The 25,856-nt window shown below is 41.8% G+C and overlaps 1 protein-coding gene across 2 annotated transcripts in view; it reads right to left on the bottom strand.

Annotated features, from left to right (window-relative positions):
* Window positions 1–269: 269 nt before the first annotated feature.
* dnaaf9 (dynein axonemal assembly factor 9) overlaps window positions 270–25,856 on the bottom strand; it is a 40,041-nt gene continuing 14,454 nt past the window's right edge. Inside the window, exons 23-37 of one of the 2 annotated variants that reach the window (XM_061744328.1) lie at window positions 20,400–20,485; window positions 20,179–20,274; window positions 18,699–18,816; window positions 18,481–18,569; window positions 18,280–18,399; window positions 17,976–18,101; window positions 14,421–14,458; window positions 12,897–13,032; window positions 11,235–11,321; window positions 10,454–10,560; window positions 10,085–10,159; window positions 8,313–8,500; window positions 8,108–8,173; window positions 7,207–7,300; window positions 270–6,881 (exon numbers count right to left, since the gene is read on the bottom strand). In XM_061744328.1, the coding sequence (XP_061600312.1) occupies window positions 6,775–6,881; window positions 7,207–7,300; window positions 8,108–8,173; window positions 8,313–8,500; window positions 10,085–10,159; window positions 10,454–10,560; window positions 11,235–11,321; window positions 12,897–13,032; window positions 14,421–14,458; window positions 17,976–18,101; window positions 18,280–18,399; window positions 18,481–18,569; window positions 18,699–18,816; window positions 20,179–20,274; window positions 20,400–20,485 (1,533 nt within the window). In that variant the 3' untranslated portion in view covers window positions 270–6,774. Of the gene's footprint in view, window positions 6,882–7,206; window positions 7,301–8,107; window positions 8,174–8,312; window positions 8,501–8,838; window positions 9,925–10,084; window positions 10,160–10,453; window positions 10,561–11,234; window positions 11,322–12,896; window positions 13,033–14,420; window positions 14,459–17,975; window positions 18,102–18,279; window positions 18,400–18,480; window positions 18,570–18,698; window positions 18,817–20,178; window positions 20,275–20,399; window positions 20,486–25,856 lie in introns of those variants that run through there. The other variant, XM_061744329.1, reaches the window with a different exon arrangement.

The following is a 25,856-nucleotide window of genomic DNA, read 5'->3' as shown; positions in this document are numbered from 1 at the left end:
TAATTGTAGATATCTGAAATGCTCTAACTAGGAAGAATTGAATTGCGGATATCTGCAACACATATCCAGTCTAGCTGTTAAATGTTAAAAGGGCTTGCCATAGACCCGAGGTCTGGAGCAGAGAGGACTCGTGTGGTCTCATCGGGGGAAAAGTTCAACCGGATGCTGGACTTGGTGCATCTGCCGCGCGGCGTCCAGATGTGAGGGCTGCACAAACAGCTGCACTTACGCTCCAAACTACGCCAGAGGAAAAACCAGGGAACATCCATAGAAATATTTTATTTATTACACGGTGCAATAAATACAACAATTAGTTTTGTAAAAGCATCAGTCACAGGATAAAAACACAAGTTACAGTAGTTTTGTGCAAACGCAGCGTAGTTTAGCCCGTCTTTGTGAACACCATCAAAATGAAATGTGGAAATCGACTCGGCACTTCTGAAGTTACTTCCTTTTTTGCTTCTCTTCAAAACAGAGATGATAGAAAGTTATTTTTATTCCCCTAACTTTAGACAGCCTGCAGGTAGCAGGCAGGAATGAGCCCTTTGTACGCTTCACAGACCTGATTCTGCCATCGTGACATCAAACACCTTCCAAATTGAATGGTAGCTCTTCCTAAGCCTGATTACAGCCTCTTTTTAGCACATCGTCTTTTGGAAGGTGGCCGCATACCAAGTGCTTACATTAACCACAATTTCACCTCCATCTACTTCAGTAATGCTCCGGTTTGAGGGGGCAAATATGTAATCTCAGGGATGTTAATAATCATCACAGCTGAGCCGAGTCTTCAAGCGTTCTGTGTAGACGGCGGTGAAGCTGCGTCAGCCTCGGCGGGACAGAACAACCCAAACAATTAGCATTAACAGCCCCCTGAGGCCACTGAAGGATTCGGTCAGTTCAAAATTAATTTTCAAGCCGCCGTATTCCAATCAGCGAGAAAAAGAAATAGCACAAAAACATCCTCTTCTTCAAGAAGTGCGTTTCCACTCTGCTGACGGATGTGACCGCTGAAAGTCGCCTTCAAAAGCACACAAACCCAAAAATCCTGCCGCAGTTTTACAGAGAACGGCACAACCGCTCCGTTACAAAGAACCAATTGAAACCAAACTTTGTTTTTGTCCTATAACGTCAGCCAGCGGACGGCTAAACCTCCACATACGGGATGGAAAGAGCAGGGTGCTCAATGTGCCGGAGGACGAGCAGCCGTCGCTCTGGGGGCTGGTGGACGGCTCTGTGGGGTCCCCGGGGACAAACACAGGGACCTCTACTTTAGTGCAGGGTGGGTGCACTCTGATGCCCAACTGTATACCCCCCGAAGGGCTGCAGGGCCGGCCACGGAGGAGTATCAGGGCCAGGCAGGAGAAAAGATATTTGAGAGGGGAAGACTGTTTTTTATTGTGCACTTCGAAAAAAAAGTCGAAATTGTCGAGAACAATGTTGAAATACATTTTCAAGAATAAAGTCAAAATTTTGTGAATAAATTCGAAATTTCGAGAATAAAGTTGATACAATTTGGTGAAAAAAGTAGAAATGTCTCCTCTGCCCATCACATCCAGTTAGAGCGACTGACAGCTCTGCAGCAGCAGCCGTAACTAACTAACTAACTTACATCCTTGGAGTGGAACGTTAAGGGGACGTTTCTGAAGTTATGCAACTGCATATGTGGGATATGTGTTTCAAATCAATATCGTAAAGCCAATTGTTGTATTCTGAACCTTGTTGTTAACAACCTAACATAATTCAAGTAGTCAACACTAAAGCATATGATTCTGAAGTCCAGTTTCACCAGTTCATCTATCGGCCTACGAGGCATTTTGTAAAGACAGGCAAAGACATGCGTGTTTGTTATAGTCTCAAAAGGTTGACTTCTTTCTCGAAATTTTGCCTTTTTTCTCAACATTTCAACTTTATTCACAAAATTTTGACTTTTTTCTCGAAATTGTACTTTAACATTAATCTCGACATTTCAACTTTTTTCTCGATATTTCGACTTTTTTCTCGAAAGTGCATAATGAAAAAAAAAAATCTTCCTCCTCTAAAGTATTATTTTTATTTTTCTCCTGCCTGGCCCCAATACTCTTCCGTAGGCCATCATATTCATTAACGTGTTGACTTTCTCCTTATGAACTAAAGGGCTAAAGTTCACTTCCTCTGTTATTTGAGTCATTAACAAAAAACAGGCCACCGAGGAAGTTGCATCCTAATAGGAATAGGAATAATAATAGGAATGAAGCTTCAGCATCAGAGTGTTGGGCCCGTCCCTTTTCCAAACATGTTGGTTTGAAAGAAACCTTGAATTCTCCGAGCCTGCCAGCAGCCTCCCTGCGTGACCGCGCTCCTTCGCCCCCCCGCGTCCTGAAAACACGCTGCTTTAAGAACAACTCCATGTATTCCTTTCACCAACACTGTTGAGCCCAGGGACGGAGCTCCGGGTGCAGCCCAAACGTCTGCAGGTCCCAGCCGTGGCCAAGGCACCGCTGGATCAGAGAACACCGACGTCTCATAACCCGTCAGGTTCTCATTTACTTATTTACTCGTGTCGTAAAAAATTGCATCTGCTTTTGCTCGTTGAAGCTTGTGCCATTTTTGTTTTTTTGCAAATACTCAATTCACAGTTTTACAAAAATACTATTTGTTGCTTTGAGGTAATTCGACTTTCTAAAATAGAAGATTTGTTCTCTTTTTTGGTGTACCAGTTTGGTGAAAGGCAATTTTAGCAGAATATACATGGTATGATACGACGTCCCATCACATGCAGGATAGTGCACACAGACTTGTGTAGTACTCGTGGATAAGTAACTATATATTTGTTAGAGGTAATTGCATTTAAATATCACACACATGTTACATAACCCTCATCTCTTTAAGGACCAGCGTTTAATCTCTTGGCAGTTTTGGGTATCACTTGTGCACTTTGACCTGCAGCAGGGTCCAAAGTTCTGGCCCCTGGAGTCTCATAGACACTCCCTGTCAATCAGGTAACTGTGGTGTTACGTAACCACGGAGACGTGACAACTGCTCCAAACAGATGGCTGAGAGAGTGCATGTCTGAAGCCATGAAAAGAGGAGTTATGGTTTTGTCACCAAAGGATTAAGCTTCTATGTCATCCTGTCCCACTTCTAAAAAGCCCTCTGTAATCTGTTTGTATTTCGTCGTGCAGGTCATTTGTAAGCAGAGGTGATACTTTTATCAAGTGGCCTTTAATTGCATCAAGCCTTTTGTGATGTGAGCTATGAGCCCAACACAACCCCACCTAGGAGAGACTGAGCGTTTAGCAGCTTTGTTTCCTCGGCTTGGTCCTTAAAGAGCTGGTGGAGGGTACCGTACGTAGGTTATAGAAAAACACACACAACAATTGCACTTTTTTTTTTTTAGAATAAAAGAGTCAGAGAAACGTTCGTGGACTGAGAAACTTGACCAACTCTTCTCTAATGGAACGTCTCTTTATCTGGAGAAGGTGGTAACTCTGGACGCACTTTCGTGTTTTGTGCCAGACTACGTGAATAGTCTCAAGGACGGCAGCTAAACAAGAAGGAAATAGATCAGATCAGAGTCCCGTAGACTCCAGAGGGAGAAGGGATGGAGCTGAGTGTCAGGGTTAGAACAATATATAACAAGACTCATCTAGGGGACGACAAATAGCAAGAAAAGAGCGTATTGTGTTCAACGGGCGAGTGACAACATTACTCAGTCTCCTGACTTTCATTTTAAAGAAAATATCAACATCAGCAACATCAGCATCTACTAAGACTCAAAGGTGAGCAGAGCTGGGTTTGTTGGTACAGAGAAACACCATTTGTCCTTTCTGACCTCCAGCAGAAGCTCTGTAACGTAGGGAGGGTCCAGGACGGATTTACACCAAACGTTTACCACAAATGGGGCATGAAAAATTAAAAATGATCAAGGCTTTTAAATTCAGCTCTGTTGGAGAAGTTCAGCCTGTACTTCAGGACTCAAACACGGCTAACGCCTCTGCAGGGTTCCTACACTCACAACTCAGCTCTCCTCTTGTGTTTCTGGTTTTTCTTTTGAAATGTTTCTTTGATTACTAATAAGAGTCTATAATTTAAATGTGACTCACACAATGATGCAGCGCTCAAACAGCTGCGTGGGTTTCCAGAGGATTTACTAACTGCTTATCAGAGACATGTCCTAACCCCCCTGGGAAGAAGAAGACGAGCAAACAATATCAGTGATATGCAAACACAGCAACTGGAACAAAGGACTGAGTCTTGGTGACATCACTGCTTAGATGACCCTTTTCCTGGTGACCCGACTCGTGTGCCCAAACAAACCACACTATAGAGGGAATTACGTCACAGATGCAACTTCACAGCGGGTTACGCCCACTGAGTGGCAGAAAGACTGAGTGTCAGAAAGACTGAGTGGCAGCGTAAACTTTCAGTTTGAGCCACTTCAAAACATCTAAAATGGGAAAGAGCTGTTGTGCGATCAACTGTACTCATAGATTTAGAGTTATCGTTTTACAGACTGCCAAAAAATAAGCTTAAGAGAGACAAATGGATCACTGCAATTCACAGAAACAACTGGATTCCAGACACCGAAACATGGATTTGTGGTTCCCATTTAGTATCAGGTAATGTTGGATTTTTGGGTAGCTAACGTTAAACGGTCAAATCATAAAGTTTGGTGTCCTCATCACTTTAATTTCTACAACAAATCCTGCCTTGAAGTCGGACCAAGCGTCAAGACTTTTGTACGACTTCAAGCTTTGCTTCGTGTATTTCCCCGGTGTAGAAATTAAGTACATATAAATATCAGGAAACTGGATTCGTGGTCAAATATTAATGTTCATGGACCACTGGTTCTTGGGGTAACTGTACGGGTCACTGTCAAGTCCAACTGATGCTAATTTAAGCCGATAATCAGCTGTTATCCCGTCTTTTCCACAGTTTCCCTATTAGTTGCACCCATTTCTGCCACTCAGTGTGAGTAAGGGGGCGTAAGTTGGGAAGTGACGTCAATGCAAACCTTCTATTAGATCAGGTTCTCCGATGTTCCGTCCCCTGTTGCCTAACCCGCCTGGACAACAGGTTACACGACATGAAAAGGAACAGAACCAGGACTTTGATTGAGGCGCTGCAGGCAGCGCAGCCCCCATGTCAACATGTTGCTGTTAGCAGCAGCATTAAGATTCAAGGGGTCAAGTGCAACAACATTGAAGGTTTCAACTTCAACTGTTTTTCGGCGACAAAAACCTTCGAGCTTTGGACAGAATGAGTTTGCAGTGTTGGACAAATACTTCGGGAATGTCTCTCAGATGTGTGAAATGCGGCCTCATTTAGCAGGAGTGTGTAGCCGAGTGTCTGTGGGACGTTTACGGCTCCATCACCCAGCACTCCCTCTGCTGCCATGCAGCTTTCCAACCAGCTGACAGGTGGAGCGTGGATTGGGTGACAACAGAGGAGGAGCGCTTCTTGAAAAACCCCACGGGGGAGCCGACCAGGAGCACACGGCCACGCATGCTTACCCAGAAATAGAGGCATTAATTTGCCAACTGTAGTACACGGAAAAGCACGAGCTGCGGAAGTGTGTGAACAGAAACCTCCTTCGATTGTTAAGCCTCCACCATGCAGACCCAGAGATGGGATCACACTGATCTCAGGAGGAAATCTTTCTTTTGTTAAGCTTCTGAGTTTTCCATCATTGACTCCGTTTACATGCATCAATAACCCTTTTCTAACCGGAATATTAGCAATAAACCTGTTTTGCACGGCCATGTAAACAACAATAACCCCTTTGAATAACCGGAATTTGCTCATATTCTGGTTTTTAAAAACCTGAAAATGACCCCTGGGTTCCTCCTTTTAAAACCTGAATATTTGGTCATGTAAACGCCTAACGGGATATCTCCATCAAAAGGAACAGGAATTAGTTTTCTGCGCATGCTCTTTTCGCAAGAAAATCTTGGTCTTTTGAGTCCAGGAAGTTCTTATAAACACGGAGAAACACAAGACCAGGAGGAGACTAATCACTTCATAAATGTAATGAAGGATATGAACATTTCTGCATTTGTAGACGGTAGAAAGTACCGGGATAGCGGGATTTACAAGAAGGTGAGCGAAAAGTTGCAAAAAAGAAGCAGGATTTGTACGAACGCCAGACCAGATCAAGCACCGCTGGAAGACGCGGAAAAAGGCGACTTCTACTGGGCTGTTGATTCTCCACCGTGCTGCTGTTATTGTTGTTGTTTTGGATTTGGATACAGGAAGAAGAAGCGGAAATGACGGGAATTGCGCCATGATGTTCTCCGTGCGTTGCTGGTTTGATCCAGATATCCCAAATGATTAATTACCATGTATACAGGGATAACCCTGTTTGTTCACGCATGGAAACAGATTATTCTGAATGTTTCAGTAACCGGAAAATTGACCTTAACCCGAACTTTTGACTGCATGTAAACTTAGTCAATGTAGGTGAATGTCCTCTCTCAAGTCTTAACTTGACTCGTCATTAGAAACCACAACTCTCCACCATGATGGCCGGTCATGGCGGGACACAACTGGCTTCTGGGAGATGATGACACTGGTCAAAAGTCTACTTATCCTTGGAATGCCATCAAATCTAAACCAGATGAAATAACAAATAGATGAGTGGAGCAGTCCTCAGCTAGCAGCTCCGGGTGATTAATCATTGACATTTACAGAGGAGTGATCAGTGTGCGACCCCCGCGGCCTCCCCGTCCCACCCACAGTAGTTCCCAAACAACCTACAGTAAAACGAGACAGATGGAGGGAACACACACACGGATATTACGGATCAAACAAGTCGGGCTTTTCCTGCAGCTCCAGCTGACGGTTGAAATGCTCGATCTGTTTGTTGGCCTCAGCAACGTACTGGTTCATGAACTGGTCCATGTCTGCGGGAGCACTGATGTAAGGAGAAGTGCTCATAACACAACAGTAAAAACACATGTGGCAGATCTGTGTTACAATTATCCATCATCCTTAAAGGTCAGACATCCCGGCTGTCTTCACGTTCTCACATTCACTGCACCTTTCTGCTCCTCGTCCACTCTCACACCTGCTGTTATTTCTGCTGTAAAAGCAGAGCACTTGATAAGTGATGAAACTGTCCTTCGCATGCCAAAGTCATTTTGTTTCAAGTCTTTTTACCGAGCATGATTGACAAATTGAGTTTCAATGGGGAGCAAAAGTAGCAAGAAAGCGCTCTGAAAAGGATACTTGGATGGATGTTTCTTTTCTCTCCAAAGATGTCAATGTAGTGATAGCCGTTGTAGAAGTAGCCTGGTGGCAATGAGTCCAAGTGTCTGGTCGTCTAAAGACAAATATCAAGTCAGCCAAACTTACAGATCACAATACAAAATAAATGAGAACACTGACGAAGAAAGAGAAGTGAGGAATGCTGGCTACACGCCACGCCAGGTATTTGCAAATGATATGATGATTATATATATATATATATACACATACATACATACATACATACATACATACATACATACATACATACATACATACATACATACATACATACATACATACATACATACATACATACATACATACATACATACATACATACATACATACATACATATATATGTATATATACTTGATACTTAACATGATAATTGTTAAGTTAGGTGGGTTTTCTTTTTAGCATCATTGTCATATTTTTTTTCTTTGAATCAAAAAAGAATATGACTATCTGTGTTTGACGTTTGTGTTATTTTATAACGTTGTTTTTGTTTTTTTTGTTGTGTTTTTTTTTAATTCCGTTTATTGGAAAGTGTTTTTTTTAATCACGTAATTTGTTTTTGTTTTTTTATTATTACATTAATTGAAAGTTGATTTCTTAGGAAAAAGGGACAGATAAAATAACCTTAGTCTTCTTTTTGTTCCCTTTCCTTCAAGGAAAGAGTTTTGTTGTAATTATATTGAACTGTTGTTTTTCTTTTAATGAATGAAATAAAGAATAAAGAAAGAAACACAGACACACACACGTGTATATATAAATATATATATATGGATGGAAAATTAAAATGATAATTATAGAACGATTTAGTTAATATAATGATGTCTACAGCTCAGCTCCTTCCAGCTCGGGGTGATGGATTCTTACATGTATGCTCTTGATTTCTTCTGGAGACAAGTTATTTTTGGTCTTCATTGGTTTTTTTTTCTGCCTCTGCAATCATCAAAGCGAGAAAAAAAACAGTTTGAGGTTATACAACTCTGTATTTATATCTTTATATAAATATATACAGGGCTGATGTAGCACGACAGCAGATAAGTGGGTCTTAGTTGTGCAGCTACTGAAGGGCTACCTGTGTGGCACACAGTCTCAGCCAGTCCTTGAGTCCGTCCTGGGCCAGGCCAACGCCATCAAACACCAGGAAGCTGTGAGGGCTCGTCTCTTTGGAGGGGGTGGTCCGAGGGTCCGTGTCCTGGTCTGGGACGATGCTCAGACTCCCGCTCAGTGCACTGTAGCACACCTCCACCGGCTGCTCTGAGTCTGGTGGTTTCAGAGACAATGAGGCCACTTAGGATTCAAGCTTAATATTGACTTCAGACTAACTGTGGATTCACACCGAAAGCATCGGAAATCGCCTGTGGTCGCTCAGGACGCCGGCAATAGTGGGGCTTTCAAGCTGCACTGCAGAACTTGAGGAACAAAGTGCATATAACCTACATATATCTATATCTATCTATATATATATATAGCTGCACATATTTGGTTTCCTCTTTCACCATGGATCACACTTTGGGAAGCCTTCTTTATATTTCAGCGTTATTTACGCATAGATAAGAGTGAGTTTGATGCTCCTGGTCCTGGATCAACATCAACCATCATCGTTGGTCCCGGTGAAGCTGCAGTCTGTCTGCGGTGAACACTGACACACCGGGTCGGAGCGGATTTGGTCATATTGTTTAAACTGTGTTTTGTGATTAATAAGCACGTTTTTTTATGATTTTACATTGGATCGATGTAAAGTAAATAAAATAAAATAAAGACCATCCAGCCTTCAATCATCAATTACGTGTTTCACATTCAGAGTTCAGGTAAAAACGGCAGTCAAATCAGCAAAAATGTCAGTTTGCTGGATGAAATATATTAATTCCTGATTAAATAAGTTTGTTAGTGTACAGATATGCTCATGTGCATGTGAATGAGTGAACGTTTGTGTGTACATGAAAGTACAATCTGCATTGAGGATTCTTGCTTTGGGAATCCTGGTTTGTGATTGGACGCTGCCTCGGCAGCGCCGCTGCTCATTTGCATAAAGTTGAGATTTATCAACTTCAAATTGAGGCTCCCGATGCCTCCAACGCCTCTACTCCTCTTGCAGCGAGCTTTCATAGAAAATGAATGGCAGACGGACGTCTCTGACGCCCGTGACGGTTTTGGTGTGAATCCACAGTGAGTGCAACACCTGCCCAGCATTCAGTTGGTGGAGTGTTAATGCTTTATCATCCAGACTCCTTCTCATGTCAAAATGGCCCACAAGACTCAAGTGAAGAACAAAACAAGTCCATCAACATTCGTATTTAGTGAAAATATGTCTCAAATACACACTAAATGGAAAAATAAATAAATAAAGATCAACAAGTAAGGTGATGTTAATGATACTCCACTCTGCCAGTCCAGTATCGTCATCAGGATCAAACCTCGCCACATTCCTTTCATTCTGCTCATCCCAACTCTCAACAGAAACACTCTCTGGGTATCTCACAGACACCTGCACGTTCTCCTCATGCAGCAACGCTTCCTCCCTCTGTTGTTTGAGTCCTCACACTCAAACAACAGAGGGAGGAAACCAAACCGGTGAGCTATGCGTTGGATTCTAAACAACAGACAACAAGCGAGCAGTAGTCCTACCGTCGGGAGCTTCTCTCCTGCCTTGAGAGCAACTTTTTTTCCCCCAACATTTCCCAAAGCTGGGAAGTGCACATATTTACCAAGGGAAGAAGTCACATTGGTTAAGTTATGTGTCTCAAATGCAGATTACTTGATGCAGAAAATCTAATCAGAATATTTGTCAAAAGGTGTTTTGTAAGACAGAAATGACATGAAAAGAAAAAGAAAATCCACCGCTACCGGAAAATAAGACTTTTCCCCAAATGTTGTAGATGTTTCCTCTGAAGGGACTTGGCTTTAGCGACGGCTTGATTCCTGCAAAGCAATTAAGAAGGTTAAACGGTTAGTACTGTCAGACAGATGAGAGGATTTAAGGCAAATTAATAGCAAAAATGCATTATTTCCTGAAACTTGTTGGAAAAGGTTGTACAAGCACATCCTTTGGGAATGCAAATCCTTTTACAGCGAAGCCTGAGAGCTGGGAGACCTCAACCGTCTCCATATATGGAGGAAGAGGCAGCTTATGTAATAAGCCAATCCTGCCAGCACATATCTGGAACTTGTGTCATGTGTAAAAATGAAGGAGGGGGAGGCTTCTTTACTTCTCACCTTTACAGTTGCTGACAAACAGAGGCCTCTCCAGGGGCCGGCTGAAAGCCACGCGCTGCTGGGTGACCACCACAGTCCCACAACCGGAGAAGAAGCGCCCTTTGCACCTGGAACACAAAACACACGCACACATGCATGGAAAAAAAAAAGTCAGGTCTGGAGCGGGTCACGTGTTTGCACGAGGTCTCTGTGGACGGATAGCTGTTCACTCAAGCAGCTGCTCGCAGGACAGAGATGGCTGTTTGGGATTTACTGCTGCAACTGTGGCAGCGGATGACAAATCTGGGACTGTACGGGCTCACTCATTAGCACACAGACAGGGTTCCTGACTTAGTCTAAATGCAAAGGAGCTCTTGGAATTGCATCTCGCAGAATCCACATCTATACACGCATGCGGTGCACACGCAGTGCACACAAACCAATCCCTGGAGGTGAGCACAATACAGGAATCCAGGGCTCCAGCCAGAACCTGTGAGCGATCTTGGTGAAGGATTTAGCACAGGTTCATATTAGGCTGACCACAGAGGCATGAAGGCTTGCTGGACCTGGTCCAAAAGAAAAGAGACACTCTTTGTGTACTTGGCAACTACATGACCGACAATTTGTTACTGTGGAGCCAAAGGGCAAGTGTGATAGAACTTGAGATGTGGCCTGAGGGCCTTTCCAGCCATCGCAGAGACCTCCACCACAGATGGATGGTGGTTTGACTAGAGGGGGACGGGTGCGAGCAGGGCAGAGCGGGAATCAGACCGTCACTGTGAAAACGGCGGGAGTGTCTTACCATCCAGGGTAGAGAACGTAACGTGCTCTCAGCATCAGCGGCTCGCCAAAACTCCTCTCCGACAAGATCAGACTCACGTCTTGATGTCTGACAAAGGAGAAAAAACAAACACAATGGCTTCTTACCACTTTGCTTTGTAAGACATACTGAATTTTTTTTTTTTTAAGATTTTATTTTCAGTATTTTTCAAGGTATATATATGAAAACACAAACACAGAACTTCAAAACCCTCCGCAACCCCCCCCCCCCCCCAAAAAAAAAAAAAAAAAGAGAGAGAGAAAACATAAATAACAAATAAATGAGGTTGAGAGGCAAGATAGACAACAGTAAGCACTGACAGCAAAAAAAAGCTTATAAATCTACAACCCGTCCAGGACAAGTTTTTATCAGTTACGCCTACTAGCTAAAGTGAAGCATTTTTTAAATCGTCACGACCTGGAGAAAGCCGTTCACGCTCTAATCAGCTCCAGATTAGACTATTGTAATGAACTATATGTTGGCGTCTCCAAGTCCTCTATTAGCCTTCAACTAGTGCAGAATGCAGCTGCCCGTCTTTTAACTAACACTAAAAGACGTGAGCACATTACTCCGGTCCTCTATTCACTCCATTGGCTTCCTGTCCATTTTCCATTTCCTGTCCACCAGAATTGATTTTAAACTTGAAATGTTTGTTTTTAAAGCCCTCAGCGGCCTTGTATTGCCCCACCCTATTTATCAGAGCTTTTAACGGTGCGTGAGCCTGGCAAGGGCTGAGATCCTCAAACCAACTGTTATTGGAAATGCCCAGTTCAAAGTTCAAGTGCTGGGGTGACCGAGCCTTCACTGCAAAAACTCAAAATCTTACCAAGAATATTTGTCTTATTTCTAGTTAAAATATCTCATTTTTAGTCAAAAAATCTCATTACACTTAAAACAAGAGTCATTACCAAAAAGATAACTTGTTATTTGACAATTTTCACCTGTTTCAAGTACATTTTCACTTGAAATAAGTAGAAAAAAAATCTGCCAGTGGGACAAGATTTATCTTCTCATTACAAGCAAAAAAATCTTGTTCCACTGGCAGATTTTTCTACTTATTTTAAGTGAAAATCTACTTGGAACAGGTGAAAATTTAAGTTATTTTTCTGGTAATGACACTTGTTTTAAGTGTAATGAGATTTATTTGACTAAAAATAAGACATTTTAACTAGAAATAAGACAAATATTCTTGTTAAGATTTTGGTTTTTGTAGTGTTTTCCATTGCCCCCCCTGGGCTCTGGAACAATCTCCCCTGCAATCTACACATCTCTGACCTGGGCCTTTCTGTGAACTTTTTATTTAGAATGGCTTTTAATACTCAGTAGTCTGGTGACACTCTTTTTCTTTTCTTTTATTTATTTTTTTGCTCCGTCTTATGATTGTATGTTGTATTTCTGTAAATATCAAGTTTATTTGTAAGAATTTAAACACTGAATGATTTTCAAATGCAACACCACATCCATACTATGTTGAGTACATTCATTATACAACGCTGCACTATGGAGCAGCACTCTGAGCCACCAAACTTAAATGTGGATTTTTAAAGCAGAATAAAATGCATCGTGGAGTGAATGTTTCGGGAAAAGATGAAAAGCGGTGAAATGACTGTTTGCAGCATTGATCTTGATTCTGCGGGAGCCTACCTGGTGACAGCTCCTCTCTCCGCCAGTATGAAGGCAGCCGTGGGGTTGGCAGAGCGTACCAGCTGCTGAACATGCTGCATGAGAGGGTGTTTCTCCTTTGCTGTCAGCCCGGTGAACACCACCGTACTCACAATACCTGACACACATCACAACAAAAGAGATGGGGAATTCTTCAGGAGAGTTAACTTTACTGAAGATGCAGAACCACGTATGTAAGCTGGATTTACTGGCACTACCAAGCTGCTGCTTCTACCAAGAAGCTGAGTGTATCAGATCCAACGGCCTTCCTTTTTTTTTTTTTTGTGATCAACTGTTTCTTATTATTTTGTTGATGCATAAAATTGAACAATTATGGACGCAATTGTATAGCAAAAACCTTTAAATCACCCGTCCCCCCACCCAGCCACCCTGTAGCGATCCAACAAGACAACAATGACACAACAGGACAGAACAAGCAAGACAAGTAAGCAAAAAAAAAGAAATTTGATAAATGTTCAGTCAATATTCAGTTCTTTCAGTTTTTCAATGGCATGTGTCCATATTTTTAATCTCCTGGGTCCCGCACCATGAATTCTTGCCACTGAAAGTTCCATATGTACAGGATGCCTTAGCAAAAAAAGGGATTAAGTCTAAGGCTCCCTGCCTAGAACAATCCTAGATGTTCCACTGGGGGGACTGTCCTGCACTGCAAGGTCTGTTACGACCGTCTCCTGCAGCAGCTGACGCAGGCGTTACGTTCAGCGCTGGCTGTTCTGATTTCCAAGGCTTTCAGCAGAGAAATGACTCAGGTGATGCACAGTTTCTGATTTCTTTTTTCAGCTACATGAATGTGCAACTGTTGCGCAGTCTCATGGAAGGAAACAGCCTTTTTCATTTAAGCGGGCGGCGTTTATAAAGTGATCTTTTGAGGCTTACCACTGATGTGCATTTCATTGTGTGCTGCCATATTTTCTGTTTGGCGACGCTGAAGTTTTTATCACCATATTCGTAACACGGGAATTGCAACTTCCAGCCCTTCTGTGGACCTAACTGCCTCTCTCGAAAACCTTCTGTCAATCTTATGGTATATCCAAAGCTCCATAGGTTTTTGATTTGATTTTTTGATTTGAAGATTTTATTTCGAACATGCATGTTAAAAAAAAAGTAAAAAAATAAAATACAAATATATCTATCTAAATCTATATATATATATGTGTTTGTAGACAGAAGGCAAGACAGCACTTGGGCACCACCTCACAGATCCACCAACATGTTCCAAACGGAGTAGGATTGAAGATTGAAGACACTTATCCAGTCCTACCCCTGAATCTTACTTACATTCTTACGTATAACCAGTTTCAATAAGCTTACTTATAAAACACACATAACCAAACACCCCTACTTTAATAACTATTCAATATATTTATATAAACTCAATAATATGTATATATAAATATAGTCAAAAACAAAGGGTGACGTAATGGTCTAGTTGTTTGAAAGTGGAAACCCCAATAAGAAGATGGTGGAGAAACAGACAAGACTTACCTTGGCTGCACTGCTCCAGGAACTTTGGAAAAGCAAGTCTGAGGTAAGAAACAACAGAAGAAGCCAATTTAAATACACAACATACTTGAGAATTAGAATGAGAAATCCGTCAGATACAACTGAGCTGCCGGAGACGACGACCGCTGGACTGTGATTCAGCTGGGACCTTTGTTTACTTCAGGAGTGACTTACGAGAGGTGCGTCAGGATTGATTCTGTTAACAGTGCTCCAGATGTGTCTTGTTGTATTTTTGGTTGATAGGTGATTGGCAAAGCTGCGTAGCAGTGAGGGAGGCTAATTCCACGTTCCTGCCCACTGCTAGCAGGCCCATCATCCAGCAGGAGTCCCTTTTTAAAGCACATCTTTACTGTGACTGGCAACTCCCCAAAGTTAAAGCTTACTACCATCGAATCCGCCTCATTTATTACAATGATTTATTCCAACTTTTCAAATGCGTTACACATTAGGCCTCGATTTTCTGATTCTAAATCAATTCTCATATTAATTCCTAAAAATCGATTCGTATGTCTAAAGATCGATTGTTTTTCATCATCACATTACAACTTTTGGTATTTTTTTGTTTATGTCTAAAAATGAAATGTTTTGTTGGACACTATAATAACTTGTGCCATGTTTTTGCATTTAAATGTGTTTAAAGGTATGAAAACATTAAAGTTTTCAGTTATAATTGCATAAATTGTCTATATTTCATTACTTTACATACTGTCTTGGGGTTACATTTGCATAAATTGCTAAAAACCAAATTCTCCAAAATTAAAAACCTAAAAAGACCGAAAATGGAAAAAATAAAACCGATTTCATACGTCTGTTTGCTGCCCTGGATCTGTTTGGTAATTCTGCCCCATGATGTTTCTTTAAGCAGTTCTATCAGCATTCTGGGAGCTGATTGGTCCTTACAGCATCATTAGCTGCCAATACTTGCTGTTGAATCTCAATATAATACCAGTATTAATATGTTGCAGAACTGCACAGTCATATAATTCATGCAACAGCTCAAAAACAGTTTTAATAACACTACCTCAAATCAATATCGGAATCAAATCAAATCAAATCTTGATAATCAATTCAGAATCTTAAGATTCTTGACATTTGAATTGATCCCCAGCCCCATTACACAGCCCTTTCTGGACAACCAATCAGAGCAGGTTTCTCCAAGCTACAGCAGAGCCGCCCCTTTAGCACCGAAGGAGCTCGCAGGTGGAGGGATCAGTAAATTGAAGGGCATTTATCTTTCCTGTCCTGATGTAATGAACTGTCTCCATCCATCAGAGGACAGAGCGTGAGGGAGGCGTACCGGCTTCATGGGGATGTGGGGGATTAAAGGGCTGTGCTGAAGGGGTGACAGGCAGGTGGGACCTAAGCCGGGCTAACCCCACCCAATTAGCTCCAGAGTGGTGTCCACACACCTCCACACAATCTGCAGCAACATAGCCGGATGAGGCTTGATGAAGATGTTCCATTCTTAACCAACCTCTCATTACACTGTACACCTAAATAGGGCCTAGCGTACTTAATTACTACTATTAAGTGGTACTACGTACAACCTAATTTCCTGTTTTTTCTTTACTTGAACATTTACACATAGTTCTCTGCAGAACCAAACAGGGTTTCCTGTTTTCCTGCTGAAGAGAAAGAAAGCCTGCTGAAAACCCTTCCAGACTCTTCGGTATATGAATATTCCCCGTCGACCCGCTTCGTCTCTGCAGTGGAAAACATTACATTAACCAGAGTGGTATGTGGCATTGTGTGAGGCAGCTCAGGCAGCGTACGACTGTGAGAAGCTCTCTAAGCTACATCTAAAGCCTGCAACAAAAGCAGAGAGAGATTAAATATAGAGCTGATCCTCTGTGGAAAACAAAAAAAAGACAAAGAGCATGGCCTTGAGTTTTAATAGCTAAAAATGTCACATAAGCATGTCCTGGAAACTTCCAGCGCTTCAGCACTTTTCCAGCACACGTCTCTAACCTTCTGTCCGTGTTTTACTTGAAAACATAACCCAACATTGTTTTGTTTTGACAAAACTGCACATACACACCACCCGGTTAGTAAAAGAAAGTCACACATTAATATTTTATCACACCACCTTTAGCCCTGATTTTGTGCCAATATGTTTTTATAAGCTTCAGCAGTGTCACAATATTTATTTCTGCACTTTTCACAGACACCTAGTCTGACAGAGGGAGAGTGGCACCACTGTATAAGCGTTTCTGCAGCAGAGAAAAGGATCTTACTGCCGTTGAGGTCTGTTTGAAATTTGAAAATAAAATTGTAATTGAAAAACTAAGATTTGAACCTGAAAATTCAATTTTTGATTATGAACTTATTTTTTTACAGTTTCAAATTTTTTTTTTCAGTATCAGATTTTTTTTCAGACTCAGATTTTTTTTTCAGTTTCACATCATTTTTTTTTCAGTTTCACATTTTTTTTTCAGTTTCAGATTTCAGATTCAGGTTCAAATCTTAGTTTTTCAATTACAATTTTATTTTCAAATTACCAAAACTTTTGGCCTTGATTTGGCTCCATAGGTCTGGACCCTGTGGTGGCCAATCCATGTGGGAAAATGCTGACTCATGTTCTGAGGACGCCACCTCATCACGGTCTGAGCCAATCTGAATTCTGGCCTTGTCATGGTGAAGTTTGCACACACCATCAAGGAAGAAAAACATGTATTGATGGAAAAACCCGGGTCATTCAGGTAATCAGACGACTGAAAAACCCCACCAAGCCAGATCTCTTCTGACTCCTCAGGCTTCCACGGTAGGTACCAGGCACGATTAGTGAATCCCTTCACCTACCCGTCTTCTTGTCCTAATGCATCCATCACAAACAGAGCAATGCAGGGTAAATCTGGACTCGGACCAAATGACCTTTTGCAACTGTCCATCTATTTCCTGCCTTGGAAATAAAAGTTTTTTTCCCCCCAGTTTTTTTAAACAAGCCTCACAGATTGTCCTTTTTACGCCATATGTGTGGAAATGCTCTTACTACCACTATTAAAATATTGCTGTGATTTCTGTTGTCTTTCTTCGACTTGATTTCAACAAAATTCTAATAATACCTGACCACAATCGGGGAACATTGTTTTTCCTCCTGTGAGCTGACGATGCACCGCAGTCCTTCCAGGTTTTAATAAGGCTTCTCAACACAACTGGAGTAGGTGCTCCGTTGTTTTGTTTGCTGGATGCAGATAAATAATTTGACTTCTCTAAAACAGAGTAGCATCTTTTCCAGTGCACTTTTTTTTTTTTAAAGAAACAAGCAGCTACTCACTGCAACAGTCAAATAATTATTTGCCAGCTAAAACCCATTGATCATCGCAATACTTTTCCAAGGTGAAAGTCTTTTGGCCGAGCGATTAAAGAATACGGTGTGTGTATAAAGTGAGTGATATACGAGTATGTGGGTGAATGTATGGGAAACACAATGGACAGCCCTTTGTACTAAGCTAAAACAAGGTTAAAATGTGTCAACAAACAAACAAAAGTAGAAAATAAAAAAGGTGTTCCTTTATTACTATTTAGTTGAAATCTTACCTGTGCTCCATAAAGGCAGTGAGCGGGTTCACACAGGCAGAGACAGCACCGATGACAAAACACGCCTGAACAACTGGGTCGGGATGGAAGAGGACAGTCTGGACCACGTCCACCACATCTGTGTATCTGTAAAACACACGTTTAGATGAAGGATCTCAGTATTTACTGAGCTAACTCTGATCATTATCAGGATTACACTTTCACCACTGAATGATAGGTGTCAGGCTTTAGCTTTCACATCGGTGTATGTCAGCTCATTTCTGCTGGATCGCTCTTTCTATTCGTGGTCGGCATCTTTTCTTACCCGGGTGACAGAATCAACAGGCGGGGAATGCTTTTTGTGCCGCTCTGACTCTCAAGGAAGCTGGACAAAAACTGCTGGAGATGTGAGGCTGAGAAGCTGTCCGGCTCATACACCACCCACCTGTGTGCGGAAAGATAGACACGTTTGTGTTTTCTGCTTGTACTGTTCACTGTTCTGTTGTTTCTAGATCAATTCTCTTACCTTCCGAAGCCCTTATGCAGTTGAACAAGAAAGTTGCAAAGTCTCTTCTTATGACTTCCTGGCAGTCCCGTGATGATGGTGATGACAATCTATGAACACATTTCAAACTCCATGTTCAGGTCACATATTTGTTCTATTAGCTTCACCATCGTTTAAGTAGGATGCAGGAGGGGATGGCAACCAACAGAATGATTCAGAATTGCAGTTCCTTCACTCACTTTGTCTCCCTGACGGGGAGCTGGGGCCCGGAGCTCTGCGGAGGGGAAGAGCACCTCCAGGTGGTCGTACAGGATCGGTTCCACACTGATGCTGCTGAGAGCAAAGTGCTGAAGGAACCTGCTCATAACCACAACACAAAAATCATATCCCTTATGAAAAAATACATTAAATGGCTACTCATTTATTTGTTATTTGTTAAGCATCTAATCGCTGCTTTTTATCTGTATCAAAACCTCTGCTGCATATACAACATATTAACTTTTAAAAAGAATCTTAAAGTCTACTTAACATTGTAAGGTTTTTGTTGTTTGTTCTTTTTGCATCCTGTATTATTTAATAGTTTTCTTTTCTTTAATCTAATTTTATCTAGTATCGAACTTGTCATTGTGCATTGAGTTAAATCGTGTAATCACTTTGTATTTTCAATTGTATAATTCTGTATGTTTCTTTTTTTTGTGGACCCCAGGAAGACTAGCTGGTTGCTATGGCACCAGCTAATGGAGATCCTTAATCAAATCCATCCATCCATCCATCCATTATCTATACCCGCTTTATCCTTTGCAGGGTCACGGGGGTCTGCTGGAGCCTATCCCAGCTCATTTCAGGTGAGAGGCAGGGGTTACACCCTGGACAGGTCACCAGTCCATTGCAGAGCCACAAATAAACACACAAACCATGCTCACTCACGCTCACACCTATGGGCAACTTAGAATCACCAATTAACCTAATATGCATGTTTTTGGACTGTGGGAGGAAGCCGGAGTACCCGGAGGAAACCCACGCAAGCACGGGGAGAACATGCAAACTCCACACAGAAAGACCCTGCTGGGCCTGGGAGTCGAACCGGGGACCTTCTTGCTGTGAGGCAACAGTGCTAACCACTAAACCTGCTGCCCTTAATAAAATCAAAATCAAAATTGTCTAAGAAATGTTGTAATAGCATGTTTATTACTCCATGAGGACCTGAGTTGCCCTCTGGACATACTGATATTTACCATCAGCTCTTACACACAAGTTTGCATTGTGGCACTTGACATACATAAAGCGCTGGATACAACTTTCTCTGCATTGCACAGGGGTTTATTTTGGGTATGATGTGAAAAGTGTAAATATTCAATGCAACAGATTTGTGACACATCTGGGAAAATCAGAAGTCTGTAAAAAAAACAGCTCTGTTATTCTTGTATACTGTTTTTATTGTAGCAAATGTAAGGTGGATTATTTCTTCCTATTATTCCCGAGGTCCAGCTCTGAGCCCCTGCGGGGGCGTGTACTGCGTGTACTGCGTTTGTACTGCATGTGTACTGCGTGTGTACTGCATGTGTACTGCGTGTACTGCGTGTGTACTGCGTGTACTGCGTGTGTACTGCGTGTACTGCGTTTGTACTGCGTGTGTACTGCGTGTGTACTGCGTGTGTACTGCATGTGTACTGCGTGTGTACTGCATGTGTACTGCGTGTGTACTGCGTGTGTACTAACATTTCCTGCTCTTCCAGCTGGGAGCATGGTGTTTTAAGACTGCGCTTGGCCAGTGGTGGTTCTTGACTCTCATGTAGTTGCTGCAGTCTCGTGTGCCTGAAGAAAACAATGATTACTGTTTAAATATTGGATGTATAAATATCACAACAATTATCTATTAAAATATACTTGAAAAATCATAATTTAGATTGAAGATGAAAAAAAGAGAAGAAGATGAGTACATTTTTTTGTGGTTCGGGGACAGGCGCTCCTGGTCCAACAGCTGCAGCCCCAGCTTTGACTCGGAGGTTTTGCACATCGATAAAACCTTCAACAAGAAGAGGCGTGAGAATAAGTAGGCTGCATCTACAAAAACTTTAAAAGCAGGAAATGGACTAAACCAGATTTGTGAGCTATACATTTACGGTAGATGTATAAAGATATATAAAGTTACAAATGTGTCAATTTTCTAAAGAGGAAAAAAGTAACTTTAACAGCAAATGTAGACACATTTAAAATGTGACTCTATTCTTTTTAAAAAATGTGACCTTTTCAAGCCAGTTTTAACTTTCCAGGCAGGAGTGATGCTAGAAGTAAAGCTTAAATAACATCCCTCTTGAATGCCTGTTGCATTCATTAAAAGTTATTTATAATACGCAGACTGTATAATTAACAGCCGTAACTTTCAGTTAAATTGGCTTCATGATAAAGCCAATATGAAAACACAAGACAACACCATTAACCAAGATACAATATGTTCTGCAGTGAAGCTCTTGTTTTGTCCCGTGTTATGGACTTTAGCAGCAGGTTGTCCGTTTGCTAACAGGCCCCTTAGGACCACAAACTCGGGCCCCGCTAGGCCGTGGCATGTTTGCCTCAGCTCAAGCCAAAATTAAGAAAAGAGAGGTCAAAAAGCAAGGGAAACCCATTTCAGATATTGGAAAATACTTTGTTTGAAAGGAGCATGGAGAGGGGGCATTAAATGAATATAAGACACACTATTATGTGAAAATATCATGACAGACTTGTCCAGATTTGCTTTTAGTTCAACTGTGTTGGTTTGACATTATGGTTTGAGTAATTAAATAAATACAGACACTGTTTGTGTGATAAAATGATTTAAATGAATACACAGATAGATACTGGAGCTCACTAAAATGTCATCTTCTGAGTGTTTCCCACCCCGGTTCCTCGGGGCCCACCGCCCTGATTTAAATACTGACCTGCTCTAACACATCTGGCTCAAATTACTGGGTCATTGATGGACTTATGTTGACATTGATGATGAGCTGCCAGAGATTCAATCAGGTGTGTTTGAGCAGGGAAATGTCCAAAACATGCAGGGCAGTAGTTCCTGAGATAAAGGGTTGGGAAACACTGAGTTTAGATGATGATGCCACGAACATTAGAGAAAACTTAAACTATAGTAGTACCATTATTTAGGTGCCTTCTACATAAATAGTTACTTACCTCCTTTTTGGGTAGATATGAAATATAAAAGTCTTGTAAACTGTTAACTTTGTCCTATACATATAAACATTTTGACACTATGAGTTGGGGAGTACTGAATGTTTGTTCATGATGTATGAAAAATAAATTGTTACTTTCATTTTAATCTCTCATCATTGTTTGTTACAGGGGTTCTCCTCATATACTTTAATTTGGGGTTTCAAATTTATATCAAAAAATACTTCATTTATCCCCGAAGGGTAATTAATTGTTGCAGCAATCATTTCATTTGAGTCTCTTCAAAGAGTCATTTTAGAGGGTCATAGCTGGCGTCTGAAGGATCTCCTGTGACTGAAGACTCTGTTGCTGAATCTTTGTGTTGTGAAGAGCATGTTCAGGGTTGTCCATGATCTTTAATTTATGAAGTATTCTCTTTTGCATCTCCAGAACTGTTCCCAGAACAGAACCAGCCTTCTTTATCACTCTGTTCAGTTTCTTTAAATCACTGGCTCCGATGCTGCTCCCCAACAGATAACAGATGTGCTTGAACTTTCCACGACAGACTCATAGAAGATATTCAACGTCTTGCTGTAAACGCTGAAGGACCTAAGTTTCCTTAAGAAGTAAAGTCTGTTATTTCCTTTCTTATAAACATCAGTGTCGTGTCTCCAGTCCAGTCTGCTGTTCAGGTGAACTCCAGTGTATTTTACTCCTCCACCACCTCGACTTATTCTCCCAGGATGGAAAAACTATTCAGCTAAAGCCTACAATCATCTCCTTTGTCTTGTTCACGTTGAATATGAGGTGATTGTTCCCACATCATGCCACAAAAAGGTCCACCACTTCTCTGTCCTCAGGTTCTTTTCCATCACTGATACCCCCACAACTGCTTTCATTGAGTATTTCTGCAGATGACAGGGCTCCAGCTTGTAGCCTGAGGTGTACAGGGTAAAGGGGAGTGGTGAGAGTACAGTTCCCTGTGGTGCTCCTGTGTTACTGACCACCTGGATCTGGTCACAACCATTCAGTCTCTGTGGTCTGTTTGTTGGGTAGTCAGTAGTCATGAGGGTGGTGGAGGCTCCACATGTTTCTTCTGCAGTTTCTTACACAGTAATGCAGGATGGTGTTAAATCCACTGGAGGAATCTAAGAACATGATCCTCACAGTTCTGCTGTTTTGTCCAGATGACTGTGGGTTCGTTGAAGCAGGTGTATGATCTTCAACTCCAACCCCACAACCATAAGCAAACTGTTGTGGGTGCTTGTTTGCTTATTCAGGTGGACCAGTAAAGGTTTCTCCAGGACTTTCATGATGTCAGTTATTAGGGGGGGCAGGTGTATAGTCAGTAGGAGAAGATTTATTTGATCTTTTTGGTACAGGACCAAGTTCAGAATGTCCTTGGCCTCATTCACCTGCCAGCTCCACCTCCTCATGTCACTATGGTTTCTCCATCCTTCCTCACCTGCACCGCATCTGCAATCAGCCCTGGTCTTCTACTTCAGCACTCCACTTCCAGCCAGTCACTGCCAGATTGTTCTTGTCTCATGCCTGACTTTCCAGCAGTTTTCCCCGACCTGTTGGCCTGTCTCCGTCCTGGTAATCACCTCAGTCTTCTGTCTCCGTCCTGGTAATGACCTCAGTCTTCTGTCTCCGTCCTGGTAATCACCTTAGTCTTCTGTCTCCGTCCTGGTAATCACCTCAGTCTTCTGTCTCCGTCCTGGTAATCACCTCAGTCTTCTGTCCCTGACCAGGAATTCTGCCTGAGCGTCTCTGGTTTCTGTTTTCCTCCGGCAGCCATGCCTGGTGATTCAGTTCCTGTGTTCCAGCTTCCAGATCTGCTCTCACAGCAGCTGGTTTCTGGTATTCACTATCCTGCCACTCTGAGCGTTGCCACGATCCTGAGGACTGAACTCTGCTCTATTGCGTGCTGTGAGGTTGGCTTTACTAAAGACTTTTGCTGAACACTGTGCGGTTGTGCTGCGTTTTGGTCCACCACACCCCCTTGTCAGGTGGGAGGTCTGTTTGGGGCAGGAGAGAAGGATGCTGAGCTCTTTTCTGAACTGAACCTGTGGAAGAATGTGTCCAGACATCCATGTATCTGGGCCTCCTTCTGCTTGAAGCCTGTGATCTCATTCATCCCCGACAAACATCTCTTACATCGTTCTGTTCTCCAGCCTCCCCCTGAACACCTCCTTGTTGTCTCTGATCTTGACCTTGTTTTTGTACTGACCTCGCTAATCCTCTCATTCCCTGAAGGCTTTTTTTTCTTGTTGAGGCGCTCTGTATATGGATGTATAAATCCAATATAATCGAAAGATTATATATACATTAGTGTGATACAAAACTATATATATATATATATTATGCTCCATACTATATGAAACGATTACAATAATAAGAATAATTATTGTTGTAATAATAATATTTATATACCAAAAAATGTAATGATTGGTCTTTGGTTTCCTTTTGTTTTCACTCTTCTAGAGATTGTTTCTGTTTCCTCTAAGCATTGATTAGTTACTTTCTCTGTTAGTAGTTTTTCTGAGATCCGTCTTCTGTTTGTTTTTTACTTGATTTTTCTGTCATATTTACATTTGTCTTCCTTCTTGTTTTGCATGTGTGTTTACTTTGCTGTTTTTTTTATCAGTATCAACTATGAAGTAAACAAAGTTAAAAAGGGTAGGCACAATAAGCTTAGGCTTCAGCCTACACCTTTTGGTCGGTTTATTCTTTACTTCTTTACTTACTATTAAATGCAATGTATTGTATCAATTGAAACTGATCGACCAAATAAACTACTACTACTACTTCTACTGCTCTTGAAACAATTTTCATGTTTCAGTTTCAAATATAAATATACATTTTCACACGTATGTCATCATCCTCCCCGATCTCATCTATAAGCAGATATAACTGAGGATCATGTTCTTTGATCTGTCCAGGGCTTTATACATGATTCACTCTGCATTGACATGTGAGAATCACAGGTGGAATACTGACTGCATGACAAACAGATCTAAACTAGTGAGCTCTAGGGTCGTCTGCTGATCTGGGCGAGTTTTCAGCAGCAGAGCACCACAAAGGATTGTATTCTCTTCTTTTGTCCTCACTCTGGGAAGATTTCCATTAAGCATCCTGCACAAATACTCAGATGGCTCTTTTGTTGTGTCAGTGGTGGACAGGAGGTAGAGTTCACAGAGCTGGAGAAAGGCTTTCTGGGAGCAATTACTTCATCTTGAATGTGTATGTGACAAAAGAGATTATTGTGGATTTTTTGGGATTGTGGAAATGACCGCTATTTCAATCTAAGGGAGGAAGTGGCGGGGGCTGAGCACAATGTATACCTGGGCTTTCACCTGGGCTTTCACTTGGACCACAGGTTGGATCGGAGACGCAGCACTGAAGATATCCAAAAGAAGGGGCAGAGCAGACTTTTTGGAACAATGTAGGCCAATCAACATCTGCAGCAAGATGTTGCACATCTTCTACAAATCTGTGGTGGAGGGTGCTTTATTTTCAGTCATGTGTTTGAGCTGCTGCTCAAAACTTAAACTAATAAAGAGGCCTGGCTGTGTGTTATGGACTGCTTTGAAACCACTGGAGCTGATGCAAAGAAAAGTGCTGCATATGTAGTGAAACATAATGGAGAACACTGCACATCAATAGAGGGAATGTGCATGACGTCACAGATGCGACTTCACAGCGGGTTTCGCCCACTGAGTATCAGAAAGACTGAGTGTCAGAAAGACTTAGTGACAGCATACACTTTCAGTTTGAGCAACTGGAAAACATCTAAAATGGGAAAGAGCTGTTGTGGGATCAACTGTACTCTGAGTTATCGTTTTACAGACTGCCGAAAAATAATCTTAAGAGAGACAAATGGATCGCTGCAATTTGCAGAAACAACTGGATTCCAGGCACCGAAACGTGGATTTGCGGTTCCCATTTTGTATCAGGTAATGTTGGATTTTTGGGTAGCTAACGCTAAACGGTCAAATCATAAAGTTCGGTGTCCTCATCACTTTAATTTATACAACAAATCCTGCCTTGAAGTCGGACCAAGCGTCAAGACTTTTGTAAGCCTTCAAGCTTTGCTTCGTCCCCGGCGTAGAAATTAAGTATATAAATATCAGGAAACTGGATTCGTGGCCAAATATTAATGTCCATGGACCACTGGTTCTTGGTAACTGTACCAAATATTAATGTCCATGAACCACTGGTTCTTGGTAACTGTACCAAATATTAATGTC

This window comes from Cololabis saira, chromosome 16, assembly GCF_033807715.1.
Source record: "Cololabis saira isolate AMF1-May2022 chromosome 16, fColSai1.1, whole genome shotgun sequence".
NCBI lineage: Eukaryota > Metazoa > Chordata > Actinopteri > Beloniformes > Belonidae > Cololabis > Cololabis saira.
Note: the sequence above shows the minus strand (reverse complement) of the source record. Positions and strands in the feature narration are given on the sequence as shown.